Below are 21,131 nucleotides of genomic sequence, written 5' to 3' on the forward strand. Positions count from 1 at the left end.
CGAAACTATTATCTGTGACCATTTCATTTAAAATAACCGCCTTAGGTGTGAGCGATCTAATGCTTAGAAGACCTAGCTTTAGAAATTGTTTTTGTTCAATAATATTGAGATTTTCTGGTTTAATCACAATTAGATTTTTCCTAGCTCCTACAGTAGATTTAATGTTTGACCTCACTAAACGAGGAATAGACACCGTTTCTATATAATGTTCTACATTGCTACTTATATCAATTACATTGGGATAGCAAAGACTGTGATTTGGACCATACTAGTCATATGGTGTGTAACGTCTTGGAGATGTTGTCCGACAGAAGAGCTGCTCCGATTCTGCTGGGGTGAAGGCCATCAGCACGGAAGAGCCTAGGTCGCTCCCAGAACAGATTCCAATTATTTACAAAGAGCAGTTTCTGTTCATTACACCATGTCATTAGCCATTCATTTAGAGCAAATAGTCTACTGAACCTTTCATGTCCTAGTCGGTACGTGGGAAGCGGTCCAGACACGATGATCGTTGTTTCAGGCGATGTGCTGCGTACAGGCTCCTGTAGTCCTTCTTCAGAACCTCCGACTGCCGCAGCCTGATGTCGTTCGTTCCCGCGTGCAGCTCCGACGTGCTCGTCACCGTTCAGGATCCCGGGAACCTGCGCAGCGACATCAAGAACACGAGCACCACGAAAGCAGTGAGTGCGCACCTTACCCTTACCTGAGGTAGCGTGGACATGCCGGACGATGGAACTGCCGATGATCACAGCGTCGCGTTCCGTCTCGCGAAGAGGGGAGAAGCGGTTCCGGGTGGAGATCTCGAAGACCGGGAGGGGCGGAGAGGTCCTTGCTCTGGTCCTGGTTCGCATCTTCCGCTGTGGAATCACCCAGTGAATGAAACCAGGGATGATCGCGTCCTGGGTGCTCGGGTCCTGTGCAGAGAAACACACGGAGTAGACAAGGTCGGAGTCAAAAGGTTACTAACCACTGACTTGTGAGCATCGGCGTGTGATGTTTCAAGCGCTGATCGCCGATCTTGCAGCACGGCTCGCCTCTCTAGTAGTTCAGTGATCTGCTTCTCCACGGACTCAAGCTCTTACTGCACCGAATGCAGCTCGAACGTGTCCTCACCTGCACTCAAAGGTAAGGTTAGACACACATCCGATATATTCGCCATTATAGCAGATGTGCTATAATGGCGAATTATAGCTTTCAGTGATACGGGTTTAAATAAGACGATCGATAGGCTAGACCACGCGTGCAATGCTAGCGGGCTAAGGCTAGTAGCGGAAGTTCGGAAAGTTGGATATAAGTAGCGATATAAAAGCAATCCAATTGTTTTTTATAGAGAATAGTTTCGGAGATATGTTCACACGCTGTAAAAATACAAAATGTTCGTTTGTAAATGAGTGTAAAGAGGAAAATCAAGGATTATGAATCAATTCGACAGAGCTCCAAAAACAAACAACGCACTCAGTCGCGACGCATGCGCAGTCCATCAGTATCATGGTATATGCACATGCGCAGTCCATCAGTATATTCTGCAATTCTAAATGAAAATGAAAACATGAATAACCATTTTATTACTGAAAGGTGTCCATAGATTATAAATTCAAATTTAAAAAATAGATTTTCATTTAACATTTAAAAGTGGCGATGCATCATTGATTTTAAATAAAAAAGAAATGAAAGACAATAGATTATTTAATTGTGAATGTTACTATAATCAAAGGCATTTGAATATGTTTGATGGGCTGAATTACTCACATTAAGTCATTTCACGAGTTCACACTTACAAATGATCAGAGAATAAATAGTTATGCGTATTTGGCGTGCTGTCCGGGGGGAGGGCTCCGAGCTCGGAAATTGGGCCCGAACCCAGAGTACTCCCCCCGTATCTCTTGGTTAGGAAGATAACCAGGTAAGTGTGAGGAGATGGGGTGGTGGAGGGATGCTGAAAACTGTCGAGGATAATGGGTGAGTCGACTGTGAGTATTTATAGGCCTTTAATCATGCTGATTGAGTGGACCTGTTGATTATTGATTGCTGACAGCTGGTTGGAATGACTTGATTGTTTGATCATTAGAACGTGTTCCTCCCGAACTTTGTTAATAAAACATCATTAAATAAATATATTATATGGATATGTATGTAATAGTGTTTGCAGTATAAATGTCACTTCTGTAGAAACAAAAGTCAAGTCAAACCTTTATTTATATAGCGCTTTTTACAATACAGATGTTTTCAAAGCAGCTTTACAGTGATAACAGGAAAATAATGCAACAAAGTTTGTTCCTGCTGTACAACAGATCTAGAAGAAAATAATACCATAGTCCAGCTTAAGTAAGTTCAGTGTTGATTCATTTCTGTTCTAAAAAGGTTATTACTTTAGTTAATTTATCTATACAGCCGCTCTGGAGAAAACCGTGGTGTCATCGTCCAGCTCAGTTCAGTTCTCATATAATGGTGTCAATGCAGATCAATAATATTGTTGAATATTAAGTAGGGTTGGGAATCGTAAGACGGTTCTGGATCCAATTCCGCCGAACGAATCCGGTTCCGGTTCCCATTCAATACAAATTATTGAAACAACATAAAAAAAATAAAAATAGTAGTAAGGGGAAAATGCACAAACCTTTTTGTGTTTATTTCTTATACTTGTCTAATGAGTTTAACAGACTGGTAATGTCAACAAATTCAACATATTATTTAGCAATTTTTTCTAAAATAATACATTTTTTAGAAGGAAAATAAATATTTCTGCATTTTCTAGGATAATTTGGGACCTCTCCTATAGCTTATTGTATCTCAAGCAGTGGAGAATACCCTCTCAGAACAGGTAGAATGTGGTTGAACACATATGTAAGATCCAGACAGGTGAAACATAATATTTCGATTTGAATGATTGGTTGATAAAGACTTCACTTCATTACTGGATGAATCAGCGCTCTATCAGTTAAATAAACAGAACTGCATGCATCTTGCGGAAGAACATTGTAGCCGGAGCTACTTCTCTATGTTTTTTTTTTTTATGACGCGGGCGGCGGGTGAGTCACTGAGGCACTGTGCTACTCCACAGTGGTGCCGGTGTAAAGTAGTCAGAGTATAAATGCTTATTACAGGCTTACCGTAGTGATTCAGGATAAGACAAAAACACGGTTTGAAAAAAGGCATTCATGATGTACTCGCTCATTATATGCATTTAGTAAATTCTGAAGCGAATTTTCGTTATTTGAAGCGACTTTCAAAAGATGATTTGGTTGCTACCGTAGACATCAGTGTTTATTCTCAAACTATAAACTTTTATCTTAGTACTTCTGTGATCATTTGAATATTTGCAACCGAAATACCGACACTATGTTGTTGAAAAGATTGTGAAAGTAAAGCTGTTTAATATTGACAACTGCTCAGTGACAGCGCAAACAGATTTGAATGTTCCAGTGTGAAGTTTTTGTCATTTAGGAATAAGATCGCGTGGGTGTTTGAATCGAGATCGTCTCTCTCTCTCTCAAAACGTATCTGAGTAGCGCGAGTGCTTTCATTACTATTTTAGTATTCATGAGGTGAGTGTGAGAGGTCGCTAATAAAGGATAAGCTCCCAGCACTTCGCCCACACATCGGACCAGAACCGTTTTTGGAACCGAAACTTAGGAATTCCGTACGGTTCCGGTATTTTTCAAAAAACAATACCGGTTCTGGATAAGAACCGATTTTCGGTTCCCAACCCTAATATTAAGTGTCTTCAACTAAGCAAGCCAGAGGCGACAGTGGCAGAAACCAGACATTGTCGCTTAGTTCTCCTCTGACCAACGAACGAACAGTTAATGATTATGATTTAGGCATTACAGGTCAGAGGTCAGATTAGATCTGAACATTCAGGATATTTATCCAGTTCCATCTGGTTGAAGGTTTCCTTGTTTGACTTTGGATGAAGGATTGGATCGTTCTGTAAGTTACACACACATGTGTGTGTGATGATCACTGTGGGTTTGTGTCTGTTGATTCTCTTGAATGTGATTGTGTCTGTAGAGGCTCTTTATTCTCCATCAGCTGATCCAGAGAAGGTCAGACTAACATCTAGAACCTGCAAGTTAAACACAGAGGGCCCTATTTTAACGATCTGAAACACAAGTATCAAGAACGAAACGCAAGTAACTTTGTGGGCTGTTGCTATTATACCGGTGGGATAAATGACTCTTGCGCCCGACTTAAATCTAAAATGGGTTGGTCTAAAGTAGCTTCATTATTCATAGGTGTGGTTTGGGCGTTACGTGAAATAATCTAATCAGAGCGACATCACACATTCCCTTTAAGACCAGGCGCGCTTGTTCCATGGCGGATTGCTATTATAACGGTGGATTTGCCAGGCGCACGCCAGGAGCGGTTCACAGCCGAGGAGACCAGCGTTCTCGTCAGGGCCGTAAAACACAGAGAAGTGACATTGGGGATGGAGAAACCCAACCAAATTAGCTTTGGTTAAACAGGCGTATAATAATGTGGGTAAATGTGTAAACTAGATTTATACCTATTTTTTCACATCTTCATGGACACAAAAATGATTTCCTTCGTGTGTTTTATAATATTATATATATAGTATTTATATATTTTTATATATATATATATAATATTTATAATAGTGTGTTATGTAATATTTTTCCTTGTAATAATGTATGATTTGCAAAAATGAAAACGGCTGCTTCTGTGTAGATGAGAGAATCAAAGTGTATGACCGTTGTGCACATGCTTGTGCACATGCTAATAGCATATGAATAACATGCGCAATGCGCCACTGACTTTAGACTAGGTTTTTCCTGGTCAGTGGCGGAATTGTTTTATAAACCTGCAAAATAGCATCAGGGAACGTTTGCGCCCGAACACGCCGCCTCTTTGCGCTGAACCGCCCCCGGGAGCGCAAGTTGATTCACTAGTTTACCGACGTGCGTCTGTGGAGGGAAAAGTCTGCTGTGCGCGGGTGCAAAATAGGAATAATACATGCGTCGGTGTACAAAGTCAATTGCGCTGGGTGCAAGATAGGGCCCAGACAGTCAAATGAGTGAATTATTGAATTATCCACTTTAATAATAATTTGTTACATTTATATAGCGCTTTTCTAGGTACTGAAAGCGCTTTACATGGAGGGAGGGGGGGGGGGGGGGGGGGTCTCCTCAACCACCACCAATGTGAAGCATCCATGATAAACTAAAATAACTTACTTGTATGATTAAGTGAGAGATTATAATATAATTCAGTGATATGTGATTGTTAAAGCTGTTTTTAAACATTCAGATTTAGATTTTTCTTCTAAGTCACCATGAATGATGACCCTTATCTATAATCCTGTATGACTGTCCTCTTTCTGTGTCACTGGGTCAGGTTTATTTATGATAAAGAAACTAGCGTATTTACCATTATCTTTTATTGCAATTGACATTCTCTCAAAATACATAATTTAACACTAAAAAGACAATAATAAAGCAAAAAAATTAACTATTATTAAAAAAATGAATCAAACTCTTTTTAAACATATATAAAGTGTGTAATTCACTATCACAAGAAAAATAAAATAAGAAGAAACTAAATAAATGTTTTATTATGTGGAGTTAAAGTTTATAGTGTGGATCCTCCTTCATATCAGAGAGCAGCTTCACATCTGAGTCTCTTAGTTTATTACAGTGAGGATCCTGCAGTAGATCAGAAAGCTGCTTGACTCCTGAATCTCCTACTTTATTCCATGTCAGATCCAGTTCTCTCAGGTGTGAGGGGTTTGATCTCAGAGCTGAAGTTAGAGCAGCACAACCTTCATCTGTAACACCACAATCCCTCAACCTGTAGAGAACAATGACACTCTTCAGTCTCTCAGTTCAGGATCACCAGCCGTGAAGTATCCTTTTAATACTGTAAAATGATGTCAGACACATTGGAAAGAATGTGTTTGAAACTAAAAGCAACATTCCCATTAGTAATTTCACAATAGATTTTTTTTTTTTTTGTATGGCAATCATTATTTACTGTACCATTAAAATAGAGGACTATGTTGGGACATTTTATACAATCTTACCCCAGTATCTCCAGTTTACAGTGAGGATCCTGCAGTAGATCAGAAAGCTGCTTGACTCCAGAATCTCCTACTTTATTCCATGTCAGACTCAGTTTTCTCAGGTGTGAGGGGTTTGATCTCAGAGCTGAAGTCAGAGCAGCACAACCTTCATCTGTAACACCACAATCCCACAACCTGTAGAGAACAATGACACTCTTCAGTCTCTCAGTTCAGGATCTACAGCTCAGATAAGCAGAACTTCATAACTAGAAAGTGAGCGTTAACTCGTTTTTTAGGCAAGTACCCAGAAATCATCAACATATCTGTACATGAACATGGCTGTCATATCTTTACATCATCCAGTCATGTTTAATCTATCATTAATATTGTAAAATAATGTAAAACACATTGGAAAGAATATAATGAAAATTAATTTTAATTCACAGTAGATTTTTTTTTTTGTATGGTGTAACGAATGGCCTTAATCAAAATGACCTAGACATCAGAAAACCTTCCCCCTCTCCCCTGTTGTCATCGGCCCTAAAACCAGTTCTCTTTAAAGGCTGCTATCACCTCGGCTCCACTGAACGATCTCAGCAAGAGACTGTGTCTACAAGCCTCAAAGACAGCACAGGAGACACTAGCCATTTGGTTAAAGACTATAGAGACAAACTCCAATACACAAAAGACATTTACTCCATTCTTACCCACAAACTTTTCCCAAATGTTGATAGTATTTCTCCTGTGTTTTATGCATGTTCCTATGTTTTATTAGCCTAGTTATGATTCTTTAATTATGTTAGAGTAACTTCCAATGTTGATATCCAAAGATGATGCATCACTGCTTTAATGTCTTCAAATCCCCTCTTTCTTAGTATCAAAATAATCCCCTTTTGATTTTATAATCAATGGTGTACAACATGTTTCGATAAATTCCATCATAAATATTTGTACAATACTTTTGTGTAAAGACTGCACAAATTCTCCATGGCAACATGAACATGCAAATGGAGATAAGATGGAACAAAGACTTTCTCCAGATCATCTTAGATTGGTCACCTCACCAAATGGGTGTGAACTGATGGGACCTTAAAGAGTATCTGATTAGTTCAGATCTTTGCTCAATCTCTTTGAGACAACATCCTCCTGTCTTCTTCCGGCAACTTTATCTTTAAGTTAACTTTGGATTCAATGTGGACCACCCCAAGAACCCAAACGAACGCTTCAGCGCACTCCTGGTGAAATCATCAAGAATCTCAAGAATTTCCTGCATCTGGACTTGTTCAGCAACCAAAGTCAATGCAAGTACCTGTTCGCAGCCATTAGATGCGTTCCTAAGTTATTGTGCCCCTTTAAGGTGACCCTGATTCTCTGATGTTTCTTGTAGGTTGTGGTTAACTGATTGTAATCTTGCCCTTCTCTTTTCTTCTCTCTCTCTTTCTTCACTTTTCTTTACTTTCTTTGATTCGGTATTCAATCTTTGCTTAGTTTAATTGTGTGTAGCCTACCGTAGTTTCGTTTATTAAACCATTATATCCAAGTTTTATTGTCTCTGTGTTTGCCACATATCGAAGTCACATAAACATCTTGATCTAGCGATACCTATGCTATTACCATACTAGAACTTATTTACTTTAGTTGGAAATGGTTATTCTTTCTTGGCCAGGAAGATAATATATTTCCTAGAATTAATACATTGATTATGCTTTCTGTTCATTGGATGAGCTGATTAAATAATTGTACAATTAATTCTGCTACAGTCAATTCTAAAAATAATGAAAATATTTATAATTAATTATAATCCGTTTAAAATTAATTATAAATATATATTTTAAACTGTAACTCGTTATACAATGCTATCATTTTTAACCATTAAAATAGAGGACTATGTTGGGACATTTTATAAAATCTTACCACAGTATCTCCAGTTTACAGTGAGGATCCTGCAGTAGATCTGAAAGCTGCTCGACTCCAGAATCTCCTACTTTATTCAATGACAGACTCAGGTCTCTCAGGTGTGAGGGGTTTGATCTCAGAGCTGAAGTCAGAGCAGAGCAACCTTCATCTGTAACACCACAATCCATCAACCTGTAGAGAACAATGACACTCTACAGTCTCTCAGTTCAGGAAACGCTGATATAAATGATAATATATATATGATTTTCTTCTCAACAGATTTGCATATGAAAACAACTGTCACCTCTTCACATCATCCAATCATGCTTATAACTATTGTTGTGGAAAATATGCAATTGTCCTTTCACAAGTACGCCTTTTTGTAAACTAGTTACCCTGTAAATAATGAAACTATATTTAATTGAAACTAAGGAGCTCGCCTCCCAAAAGTCTTTGATTTCTAAAAAACTGAACAGACCACAAAGAAGTCTTTTGACCTATAGATTGTAAGAATGAAAATTCAGATGCTTATGATTTAGGACATATTTTACGTACTTTACCTAAACTGAGAATAATCAAAATAAGGTTAAATGTGTCTAGAAATATGCACCATAAAACACTATCAAAAGTAAAATGACCTCAGAAGCTTTAACCCCCTGGGGTCGGCAGTATCGCCGGCGATACCAGCTCTCTTTTTTTCTTATCAGTTCAAAAGGGATTCATTTTGCTCTGTTGACTTTGATATTACAAACAAGTTTCATATATCAATCGATCCTGTTAAGTGTGTATTATTTTTGTGTATACTCACAATAAAAACAAAGTGTTGTGCTTTTTGCCAAATAAAGAAAAATAAATATGATGCGAGTTCTGCATTCTCTCTGTCAGTGTAGTCCATTCTGAAACACGTCCGAAAATGAACAATAACTCAGCGAATACTCAGTCAAACAGGCATACAGACACACAGGCATGAAGCTTGAATCATCTTCTTTTAAATGAAGTAATTTATATAAAAAACAAATATTCTCAGTTTATGTAATATGTATGAAAAGAGAGAGATGTCAGTCGTTCTCATCTCATCTAATTATTTTTAATGTGATCCCGCCCACGGAGAGCGCGCGCTATTCAAACGCAAATTACTTAGGCATCCATGCAAACTGTGAATGCCCCCATATCAGCTCGAGAAAACACATCAAGTTTAATCAGATCATTGTACTTGTTTACACCGTCTCGCAGCGCTGTGAGGAATAATACTATCGTAATAATAATAATGGAAAATGTACCTCAGAAGTGCGGGTATTTCGAGGAGCAAGGATCCGACTGAGCTGAGGAATACTGTAGTAAGTTCATTCTCAAGTGAATCGCGTTTCTGTGTGTGAATGAATGAACGGCAGAGATGCGCGCCGTTTACCACAGCTCGCAAAAAGACAGTTTAAATTTGAATCGCGTTTCTGTGTGTGAATGAATGATGATGTTTTAGCAAACTGTATTGCTATACTGAGATGAGTAAAAATCGACTGAAATATGTTGAAATAAAATGTATTTGTATAAGCAACGTATTAAACTGCAAATTAACATTTATATTCCTTATAATAAAAACGAAAGCCCTATGTTACAGACATATGAAAGACAACATTTTGTTGACTAGTTTTGGATAGATTATACATTTTTACTGTAAAATATCTGCCACCCCAAATAAGCTTTTGTTTGCCAATTTTTGCTCATATGTTAAATATAGTATGTTTTGTCAAAAATAAAGTCATCAAATAATATGTTATAGTGTTTGTTCCAATGTAGCCTATATAGACTAAATTCAAAGTAATGAATCCTTAACTTTGAAATATGTATGATAAAATGTATACTTTAGTTTTTACAAAGAAAGATTACACTTGAATTGTTGTTGTAATTGTAACCTTTTTGATAAAAAAATATATTTACAAGGTAGATGTAAACAAACTATTAAAAGGTAAATATAAGCCTTTTCTTTAAATAATTTTTATTGTGTTTTTTAGCGACAAATTTGGGGAGAGGATACATATTCCAAAACTGAAAATACAGTATGAGAATTAACTGCACAATCACTACATGTTTTCCTTGGATATACAATTCGCAAGCACAATTTGCAAAAAAAAAATATATTGCTCTTGCATTCTTTCTTGTCTTGTGGCTCAGTGACACACCTGAATGAATGGCTTATTATGTATGCGGGCCCCATTGTCTCCTCAGGTGTGAACTACTAAATATGCATGATGGTGTTGGATCGTTGACGCCCACTCGCATATTGCCTTTCCAAACAAAAAGTGTCTTGCAAAATTTAAATCAATGTATTGTTTTATGTGAATGATTAGGCAGGATGATTTTCACATCATTTTGAAGAAAAAACTCTAGGCGACAAAATGCATTATTCAGAAGTCTTGTGGACACATATTTAGTATGTGTTTTGAGGCCTTATTTCAGAAACTTTCATTTTTAGTTTTTTCAATAACCATGCATAAACATTATTCTCTCAAAAATACAAACATGTACATACACGTTGCTCACATATTATGGTAGCCCTGTTTGTGCTAAATAGAGTGTAATTATACCTTTGCCATTAATATGTTTATAAGCAACTGAAAAAAGCACAAATGTCAGGGCATGTCAGAACATCTCAAGGACCCCAAAAACACCTTAGACCCCAGAGGGTTAATAGAAATAATCTACTGAAGATTAAACATCCATTTCAGTTACATGATGGTAAACCTTTTTTTGTATATATTATTTTTGTATATCATTCATTATTCACCACAGGAGAGAAACAGACGACGTTGAGACTTTTACAAAATCTTACCCCAGTATCTCCAGTTTACAGTGAGGATCCTGCAGTAGATCAGAAAGCTGCTTGACTCCAGAATCTCCTACTTTATTCTCAGTCAGATCCAGTTCTCTCAGATGTGGGGGGTTTGATCTCAGAGCTGAAGTCAGAGCAGCACAACCTTCATCTGTAACACCACAACACCTCAACCTGTAGAGAACAATGAGAGAATTCAGTCTCTCAGTTCAGGATCTACAGCTCAGATAAGCAGAACTTCATAAAAAGAAACAGAGTGTAAATTCATTTTTTAGGCAAGTACCCAAAAATCATCATATCTGTATATGAACATGGCTGTCATATCTTTACATCATCCAGTCATGTTTAATCTATCACTAATATTGTAAAATAATGCAAGACACATTGGAAAGAATCTAATGAAAATAAAAGCAACAATCCCACGAGTAATTTCACAGTAGATTTTTTTTTTTTTTTGTATGGCAATCATTATTGATCATTAAAATAGAGGACTATGTTGGGACATTTTATAAAATCTTACTTGAGTATCTCCAGTTTACAGTGAGGATCCTGCAGTAGATCAGAAAGCTGCTTGACTCCAGAATCTCCTACTATATTCAATGTAAGACTCAGTTCTCTCAGGTGTGAGGGGTTTGATCTCAGAGCTGAAGTCAGAGCAGAGCAACCTTCATCTGTAACACCACAATCCCTCAACCTGTAGAGAACAATGACACTCTTCAGTCTCTCAGTTCAGGAAACACTGATATAAATGATAAGATATATATGAATTTCTCCTTTCTCCTTAACAGATTTGTATATGAAAGCAGTTGTCACCTCTTAACATCATCCAATCATTGTAACGCTTTGACCAGGATAACTCTCGTGAAATCGATGGAAGAAAGAGCTTAAAGGCGGAAAGGATGTATTACGCACATTTAATGGCAGGTACACAGCCAAGGCGATCCTCCCATACATAAGAGATTACTCTTTCTTAGCGTCACAAAATAAATTAATAAATAAAAGTATAACAAGAAGGTAGAGCACTCTCAGCATCTACTGTGGTTATCATCTCAAAAAAACTCAACTCAACAACGTCATCACGATAGCGCTGACATGACTGACATGATCAGTCTCTTAAAAGGCACACCGCACAATAATGTGATGCATGTAAATACACAGTTTTGTTCGTTACAATGCTTATAACTATTGTTGTGGAAAATATGCAATTGTCCTGTTACAAGTATGACTTTTTGTAAACTAGTTAACCTGTTAATAATAAAACTATATTTAATTGAAACTAAGAAGCTTGCCTGCCAAAAGTCTTTGATTTCTAAAAAACTGAACTGAACAGACCACGAAGAAGTCTTCTGACCTAGATTGTGAGAATGAAAATTCAGAAGCTTATGATTTAGGACATATTTGACGTACTATACCTAACCTGAGAATAATCAACATATGGTTAAATGCGTCTAGAAATACGCACCATGAAACACTGTAAAAAGTAATATGACCTCAGAAGCTTTGGAAATAATCTACTGAAGATTAAACATCCTTTTCAGTTACTTGATGGTAAATGTTTTTTTGTATATATTATTTTTGTATATCATTCATTATTCACCACAGGAGAGAAACATACATTTTATAAAATCTTACTTGAGTATCTCCAGTTTACTGTGAGGATCCTTCAGTAGACCAGAGAGCTGCATGACTCCATAATCTCCTACTTTATTCTCAGTCAGATTCAGTTCTCTCAGGTGTGAGGGGTTTGATCTCAGAGCTGAAGTCAGAGCAGCACAACCTCCATCTGTAACACCACAACCCCACAACCTGTAGAGAACAATGACACTCTTCAGTCTCTCAGTTCAGGAAACACTGATATAAATAAGATACAGGTAACACTTTACAATAACAGTATATGAATGAATGTACTAATACCTAAGTTAATAGTTTCTTCAACATGAACTCATGATTAGCGAATATATGAATTAAGCATAAGCCAATGAAGAGCTATCCTTAACTACGGCAGGAGTCATAAGGATTGATACATGAATAACATAAGCCTTAACAACATGTTAGTACATGTTTGATAATTAATGCATTAATTAACATATAGCGTTAAACGAAATATATATATATATATATATATATATATATATATATATATATATATATATATTTCATGTACTGTTATTGTAAAGGGTTACTTAAGATATATATGAATTTCTCATACAGTTTTGTTTGCTTTGGTACGAAAGCATATGTTAAACTCATAAATATGATCATGTTTTATCAGTGTAATGATTGTTGTCAGAGTGACTTACTGAATTGATCTGGATTCTTTAACCACAGGCAGCAGCTTCTGAAGAACTTTATCTGCTCTATTATTGGCTCCAATAAACAGTTTCAGCTCAAAAACATCCATCTGCTGCTCTGATGTCAGCAACACATAAACCAGAGCTGACCACTGTGAAGAGGAGAGTTTGGTTCTTCTTATTCCTCCATTTTCCAGATAATGTTGGATCTCCTGCATCAGAGAATCATCACCCAGTTCATTCAGACAGTGGAACAGATTGATGGATCTCTCTGGAGAGCGATTCTCCCTGATCTTCTGTCTGATGATCTGAACTGTTTCCTCTTTGTTGTAGGAGCAGCTTCCAGTCTGTGTCAGTAGTTCTCGTAAGAGAGTCTCATTGGACTCCAATGAGAGACCCAGAAGGAAACGCAGGAAAAGGTCCAGATGTCCATTCTTACTCTGTAAAGCCTCATCCACAGCTCTATGATGCAGCTTAGATAATAAGTGATATTTCTTCTGGTTTAAGATTTTAGAAAATAAACTTTGTTTGGTTTTGTCAAACACATTTCTCTTCTCATTTCTAAAGTGAATGTGTGCATATAAAGCTGCTAGATGTTCCTGGATGCTCAAATGAACAAAGCAGAAGACTTTCCCCTGATACAAGCCCAACTCCTCTCTGAAGATCTGAGTGCACAATCCTGAGTACACTGATGCTTCTGTCACATCAATGCCACACTCTCTCAGGTCTTCCTCATAGAAGATCAGGTTGCCTTTCACAAGCTGCTGGAAAGCCAGTTTCCCCAGTTTGAGAATCATGTCTTCATCTTTCACTCTCTTCTCATAGTTCTTCTCATGTTTGATGTTGGTCTGAATGATCAGGAAGTGTGTGTACATCTGAGTGAGAGTCTTGGGAATCTCTCCTCTCTCTGCTTCACTCAACATCTCCTCTAGAACAGTGGCTGTGATCCAGCAGAACACTGGGATGTGGCACATGATATGGAGGCTCCTTGAGGACTTCAGGTGTGTGATGATTGTATTGGCCAGACTCTGATCACTGATTCTCTTCCTGAAGTATTCCTCCTTCTGTGGCTCATTGAAGCCTCGTACCTCTGTCACTCGATGGACACACTCAGAGGGGACGAGATCCACTGCTGCTGGTCTGGAGGTGATCCAGATGAGAGCAGAGGGAAGCAGATTCCCCTCAATGAGGTTCATCAGCAGCTCATCCACTGAGGCTGATTCAGATATATTACACAGTTTCACTTCACTCTTAAAGTTCAGAGACAGACGACACTCATCCAGACCATCAAAGATGAACACCACTTTATATTCATCACTGGACATTTCCATTTCTTTTGTTTTAGGGAAAAAGACATGAAGAAGATCTGAGAGACTGAGTGTTTTATCCTTCATCAAGTTGAGCTCTCTGAAAGGAAGTGGAAATATGATGTGGATGTCCTGATTCTCTTTCCCTTCAGCCCAGTCCACAATGAACTTCTGCACAGAGACTGTTTTCCCAATGCCAGCGACTCCCTTTGTCAGCACAGTTCTGATGGGTTTGTCTTGTCCAGGTAAAGGTCTAAAGATGTCAGTGCATTTGATCGGTGTGTCCTCTGTCGCTGCTCTCCTGGATTGTGTCTCAATCTGTCTCACCTCATGCTCATTATTGATCTCTCCACTTTCACTCTCTGTGATGTAGAGCTCTGTGTAGATCTCATTCAGGAGTGTTGGGTTTCCCTGCTTTGCTGTTCCTTCATACAGACACTGAAACTTCTTCAGCAGGTTTGATTTGAATCTGATTTGGATCAGTGAAAGATTGACAAATTACAACATAAAGAGATTAGCTTTAGTAAAATAATAACACTCTCTAATTAAATAATCAGACAAAATCACACAAGCAACAGTGCTGTTGGTCTATATATCAGTAAAACTGTTATTTGGACCGTTTGCAGTCTCTAGGAATTGGATATTGATATAAATTTCATTATTTGATTCTGTTCTCAATTCAAATAAATCTGGAAATATCTGAGATACATGTACATTTTGTAGGTATAAACCTCTGAACTAATGCAGTAAACTATACAGTGGACCTGCTTCACCTGGATCATTTACTATAATATTAAAGGTAAAAATCTGATGCCCAATTGGCACTAAGGGGCCTAAAGTGTGCCAAGAAAACATCCCCCACACCATTACACCACCACCACCAGCCTGCACAGTGGTAACAAGGCATGATGGATCCATGTTCTCATTCTGTTTACGCCAAATTCTGACTCTACCATCTGAATGTCTCAACAGAAATCAAGACTCATCAGACCAGGCAACATTTTTCCAGTCTTCAACTGTCCAATTTTGGTGAGCTCGTGCAAATTGTAGCCTCTTTTTCCTATTTGTAGTGGAGATGAGTGGTACCCGGTGGGGTCTTCTGCTGTTGTAGCCCATCCGCCTCAAGGTTGTGCGTGTTGTGGCTTCACAAATGCTTTGCTGCATTCCTCGGTTGTAACGAGTGGTTATTTCAGTTAAAGTTGCTCTTCTATCAGCTTGAATCAGTCGGCCCATTCTCCTCTGACCTCTAGCATCAACAAGGCATTTTCGCCCACAGGACTGCCGCATACTGGATGTTTTTCCCTTTTCACACCATTCTTTGTAAACCCTAGAAATGGTTGTGTGTGAAAATCCCAGTAATTGAGCAGATTGTGAAATACTCAGACCGGCCCGTCTGGCACCAACAACCATGCCACGCTCAAAATTGCTTAAATCACCTTTCTTTCCCATTCTGACATTTAGTTTGGAGTTCAGGAGATTGTCTTGATCAGGACCACATCCCTAAATGCATTGAAGCAACTGCCATGTGATTGGTTGATTAGATAATTGCATTAATGAGAAATTGAACAGGTGTTCCTAATAATCCTTTAGGTGAGTGTATTTGCTTTGTTCTAATTGCAAGTGTCTGTACATGCAAAAAGACTGTTTAAATATGAATCGCGTTTCTGTGTGTGAATGAATGAATGCACAGATGCACACTGTTGTGTAGCTACTACAGCTGGCACAAAAACTGTTTAAAAATGAATCGCGTTTTTGTGTGTGAATGAATGAACAGCTTTTATCAAACTCTATTGCTATACTGAGATGAGGAAAAATCGACAACAAAAATTGGATAGATTATAAAGTTTTTACTGTAAAACACTGCCACATCTATCTATCTATCTATCTATCTATCTATCTATCTATCTATCTATCTATATATATACTGTATATGTATATATGTATATATATATATATATATATATATATATATATATATATATATATATGTATTTTGTCAAAAATAATCAACTAAGATGTTATTATAGTGTTTGTTCCAATGTAGGCAATATTCAAACTAATGAATCCTTAACTTTGAAATAAATATGATAAAATGTATACTTTAGTTTTTACAAAGAAAGATTACACTTGAAATATTGTTACAATTTTAATTATTGTTTTAATTGTATAACCTTTTTAATAAAATAGCAAAAAATATATATATACAAGGATAGATGTAAACAAAATCTTAAAAGGTCAATATAAGCCTTCTCTTTAAATAATTTTTATTGTGCTTTATTAGTGACACATTTGGGTAGAGCATATATTCCAAATCTTTCTGAAAATACAGTATGAGAACAATTAACTGCACAATTACTAGAAATGTTTACCTTGGATATTATACAAATTTCAAGCACAATTTGTGAAAAAAAAAACAACAACTGTGTTTCCAACTGTGAACCAATTTTTATATATATATATTAGTTGTGGGCCGTTATCGGCGTTAACGTGCTGCGTTAACGCGAGACTCATCGCGCGATAAAAAAAATATCGCCGTTAATCTATTCTCAAAGTTGGGTTGGGAGCTGGCTCTATACTGCAACGCATCATATTCGGCGTCATCTTAAGTAAACTGCTGAAAGTGAAAGCTGGTGAAAAAGATCGGTGCAACATACATTATTTGGACTTGGTTTGGATTTAAGCCGTCCGACGAGCAGCAGCAAACTATATATGGGGTAACAGTTAGTTACGGTAAGTTAACACACGACTAATCCCTTCTACCACCTCAAATTCAAAACGAAACATATCACACTGAATACCAGCGCGCGCGTATTATTCCCAATATATCTTAGTGGTGTAGCACATAATCTCTGTCTGCGCCCGATTTTAAGAATCGTTGTTGTTTCTTTTTAACTGAAAATACATCAATTAGACAATATTCTAATTTTAAATTTGGGGTTTCATAAGCTCCAAGCCATAATAAACATTAGACCTACTTAAAGCAGCACTCAGTAGCTTCGGGATTTCTTCGCTGTATTCTCGCTTTTTGCTCGCAGGTTTCTCTCTAGAGCTCCCCCCACAGCTTCGGAATAGATATTTGACAACACTGTTGTAAAAACTCTTTGGTGATTCTCAGACACCAGAGGCTAGTAGATCAACGACATCAAAGCAGATGGGACATTCTTTAAAACGTCTTCTTCCTTTGGGTTCGGACAGCGTGAGGGAGCGCAATAATGACAGTATTTGAGCAGATTTCTTTTGGCCGTAAAGCAATTGTTTACATCGCGAGACCTGATATCACGCGATACTTCCTGCCGCGGCTGCCGGCGGCCCGCCGTCTCAAAGTTGCAAGTGCGAATTTTCCGCTCACGGGCACCAGGGGGGTGCGAAACGACCACCATTCAACCCGAAATAAGTAATATAACCATTCCAATGACTCCGAAGCTGTTCAGTTAAGGTAAAAAAGTTACTTAGTTCACCTTTAAGTCTCTGCAGCTAGTGTACTTAAATTTGATTTATCTGCAAAATTATGTTGTATACTTACAGTTTTGCACAATATATGTTCTCAAAACTACATACACCCTTTAAAAAAAAAAAAAAAAAAACATTTAGGAGTTGTTTAGCAGGTTCTGTAACCTGTTCTGAAATGGTTTTATTATAATATATATCGTTATCGCAAGAGGCTGCAATGTATATCACAATATGGATTTTAGGCCATATCGCCCATCCCTAATTGATAGCCTATAGTAGTTGATAATAACATAGGCCTACCTAATGTTGCCTACGGACGGTAACAGTACAGTAGTAACCTTTTACAGTCTATGAGTAGAACAGCTTTCTCAAGCAGTTTGTGATGCATTTTGGAAACAGGAGATGAGCCCCTGGTCTAATTCACCACCTGGCTTGAGAAACCCGTTCTCAAAGACTTACTTTTATAGTCATAATTTGGGTAGCACACATATTCTGAATGCCTTCGGCAGAATTCAAATGAGCCATTTTATATATATATATTGTCCTTGCATTCTTTCTTGTGGCTCAGTCACACACCTGAATGAATGGCTCATTATGTAAGCAGCCTCATTATGCGGGGGCATTGTCTCCTCAGGTGTGAATCACGCCCACTCGCATATTGCCTTTCCAAACAAAAAGTGTCTTACAAAATTTAAATCAATGCATTGTTTTATGTGAATGATTAGGCAGGATGATTTTCACATCATTTTGAAGAAAAAACTCTAGGCGACAAAATGCATTATTCAGAAGTCTTGTGGACACATATTTAGTATGTGTTTTGTGGCCTTATTTCAGAAACTTTCATTTTTAGTTTTTTCAATAACCATGCATAAACATTATTCTTTCAAAAATACAAACATGTACATACATGTTGCTCACATATTATGGTAGCCCTGTTTGTACTAAATAGTGTACTTATACCTTTGCCATTAATATTGTGATGTCACGAGAGGCTGTGTCCTGGAGGGGTGCTACATTCCCCTGAGATGGCTGCAACCACAAACAGCTATGGCTCCATCTGCTGGTGGAATCGGGAACTCCACCCCTCAATACACCACATTCCCGCACACCTGAGACTGATCAGAGTCTGATGAGCTGAAGGGCTTTTTAAGGATCAGAGACAGTAGCTACGTTTACATGGACACAATCGGAATGACATCAATACGATTGATGAATCCGAACAAGGTGTTTACATGAATGATAAATAAAGTAATCGGGTTGATGTGCGCGTTTATATGTCACAAGTTTCAAATCGGATCTGATGTTTTGACATGCGCACACTGCACAAATATACAGAGTTTCCCGCTTTTCGTGCATAAATATTCTCCTCTATTGGTTCTTTATTTGTTTTAAACAGCAGACGTAATTTTAATTCGTCTCTGGTCATATAGAGCATATTAACCGTTTTGCCATGCTGCATATTGATCACGCAGTAAAAATGCCCCTCCCCGTGGCCAAAACCAGACGTCTGTGTATGAGAATCCAAAACAAGGACTGGTTGGACATTGTCCTGCTTCACTTCACAGACGCGCGTGTGAAATGAGAATTTTAGAATGACGGGAAACTTATTAATATGACACTTTATTCAACAGGAAGAACAGCTCGTTCAGCGCGTCATACGTCATTACGCTAGTTAACGTCATTGCACATGCGCAGTCCTTTCAGTTTCGGTTTTCAATCCGATCAAGTGTTTACATGTTCTCTCGATCGGATTACAAAAGGGATAAACCACCCCTTTCAATCCGATCGAAATTTCATTCGGATCGAGCTCAATCGGATCGATTAAGGTGTTTACATTACGTTTTTTTAGTCCGATTGAGCCGTCAATCCGATTAGAAGTGTCCATGTAAACGCAGCTACAGTTAATGTCAGTGTGAGGTTTGGGAGACAAGCTTCAGGTTGTTGTCTCTGCAGAGGAAGACCAGACCGCTCAAGTATCGTTCCCACGAGGAATACTGAAGGTTGGAAATACTTACCAGACATTTAAAGGACTTACTGCTGAATTGGCCACGGGCTGCAGCACTGATTGAAGTAAGGTTGGAAAAGACTGTTTATTTACCTAAGGGAATCGGGATTATGAATTCACCATCAGAAGAGGCCTCGTTTAAGTTTTGACTGTTGAAGATCAACCTGAACCTTAGTTACACTTTTGAATTTGGAACGCTGTTTCTGTTGATTCCCAAGAACTTTAATAAAATCCTTGGTTATATTTGAACTTTGTGTCCATGCACTACTTGAACTGTCCCGCTTAGAGCTGTGCAGCCTCTCATGACGTCACAATATGTTTATAAGCAACTGAAAAAGCACAAATGTCAGGGCATGTCAGAACATCTCAAGGACCCCAAAAACACCCCAGACCTCTGAGGGTTAACAATATAACTGAAACAGATTTAAACAGATTCAATAATGAATACATCCCTAATAGTTTAAGAACATAACTATCAAGTGTTCTTTCTAGCTTACTAATGAACTACTGTATGACCATTGTATAACTTTTCTGAGTTAAATGTAATGTTACTTGATTCACAGCTATTTTATCTCTCCATGGTTGAAACACATTTCAGTAAGCTGTACTGTATATTTCAACATATTCTTGAGTTCATGTTTATTTCATGCTATAACTAGCAATAAAGATATGATTAGTTCTTGCTGCCGTTTAAAGGTAGGGTTGATAAAGCGTCCGATAAAGAATCTGTCAAGCCACATTAAAGAGCGACAAAACGTATGTCTGCATCTGTTCTTGTTAGTCCCTGATTACTTAACCTTCATCGACCTGTGTATAGTTACAGTAGTTCCCTCGTTTACCCTGTGTACATATTCTTCCGTTCAGTTCCGTCCTTGGTCGGTTATTGTTCGTGTCTGTTAAAACACGCTGTTTTGTCCTGTTCACCTGCTTGTGTACATGATCTTTGTTATCGTTAGGAATCGAGCTTCGTCTGTCTGCTTCATGAACCAGCGTGACAGTATTAGTAATTTGATTGAATGTATTTGAAAGTGTACACCCTGTTTTATAAAGTAACAAAAGTAACATACTGCGATTACTGAACTTTTAGTAAAGTTTTATTCTCTAATCAACTGAAAAAAGAATAAATTAAAAGATTAATCTTGGTAATTGATCTTCAGATTGTTCAAATGAAGAATGCAATGCATCAGAAAATCTATATTTCAAGCTGATATTCAGACCAACAGCAAGACTGCATAAGTGTTATAGCACTTTTAACAATACTTCAATAAACAAGAAGTTAACTTGCATTAAAAGTGTTGCTAGTTACTATTTACTTTATCAATTATTAATAATGGAT

At 37.7% G+C, this 21,131-nt stretch overlaps 1 protein-coding gene across 10 annotated transcripts in view; it reads right to left on the bottom strand.

Moving 5' to 3' along the window:
* Positions 1 to 2,178: 2,178 nt before the first annotated feature.
* LOC309511327 (NLR family CARD domain-containing protein 3-like) overlaps positions 2,179 to 21,131 on the bottom strand; it is a 30,748-nt gene continuing 11,795 nt past the window's right edge. For 4 of the 10 annotated variants that reach the window (XM_082186458.1, XM_082186455.1, XM_082186453.1 and 1 more), the window contains 8 exons: positions 13,043 to 14,809; positions 12,375 to 12,548; positions 11,263 to 11,436; positions 10,743 to 10,916; positions 8,724 to 8,822; positions 7,934 to 8,107; positions 6,041 to 6,214; positions 2,179 to 5,808 (listed from right to left, as the gene is read on the bottom strand). In XM_082186458.1, coding sequence (XP_082042584.1) covers positions 5,583 to 5,808; positions 6,041 to 6,214; positions 7,934 to 8,107; positions 8,724 to 8,822; positions 10,743 to 10,916; positions 11,263 to 11,436; positions 12,375 to 12,548; positions 13,043 to 14,809 — 2,962 coding nt within the window. In that variant the 3' untranslated portion in view covers positions 2,179 to 5,582. Of the gene's footprint in view, positions 5,809 to 5,834; positions 5,921 to 6,040; positions 6,215 to 7,933; positions 8,108 to 8,723; positions 8,823 to 10,742; positions 10,917 to 11,262; positions 11,437 to 12,374; positions 12,549 to 13,042; positions 14,810 to 21,131 lie in introns of those variants that run through there. The other 6 variants (XM_082186460.1, XM_082186459.1, XM_082186457.1 and 3 more) reach the window with 6 other exon arrangements.

Source organism: Leuciscus leuciscus (genome assembly GCF_965113295.1).
Source record: "Leuciscus leuciscus genome assembly, chromosome: 12".
NCBI classification, from domain to species: domain Eukaryota; kingdom Metazoa; phylum Chordata; class Actinopteri; order Cypriniformes; family Leuciscidae; genus Leuciscus; species Leuciscus leuciscus.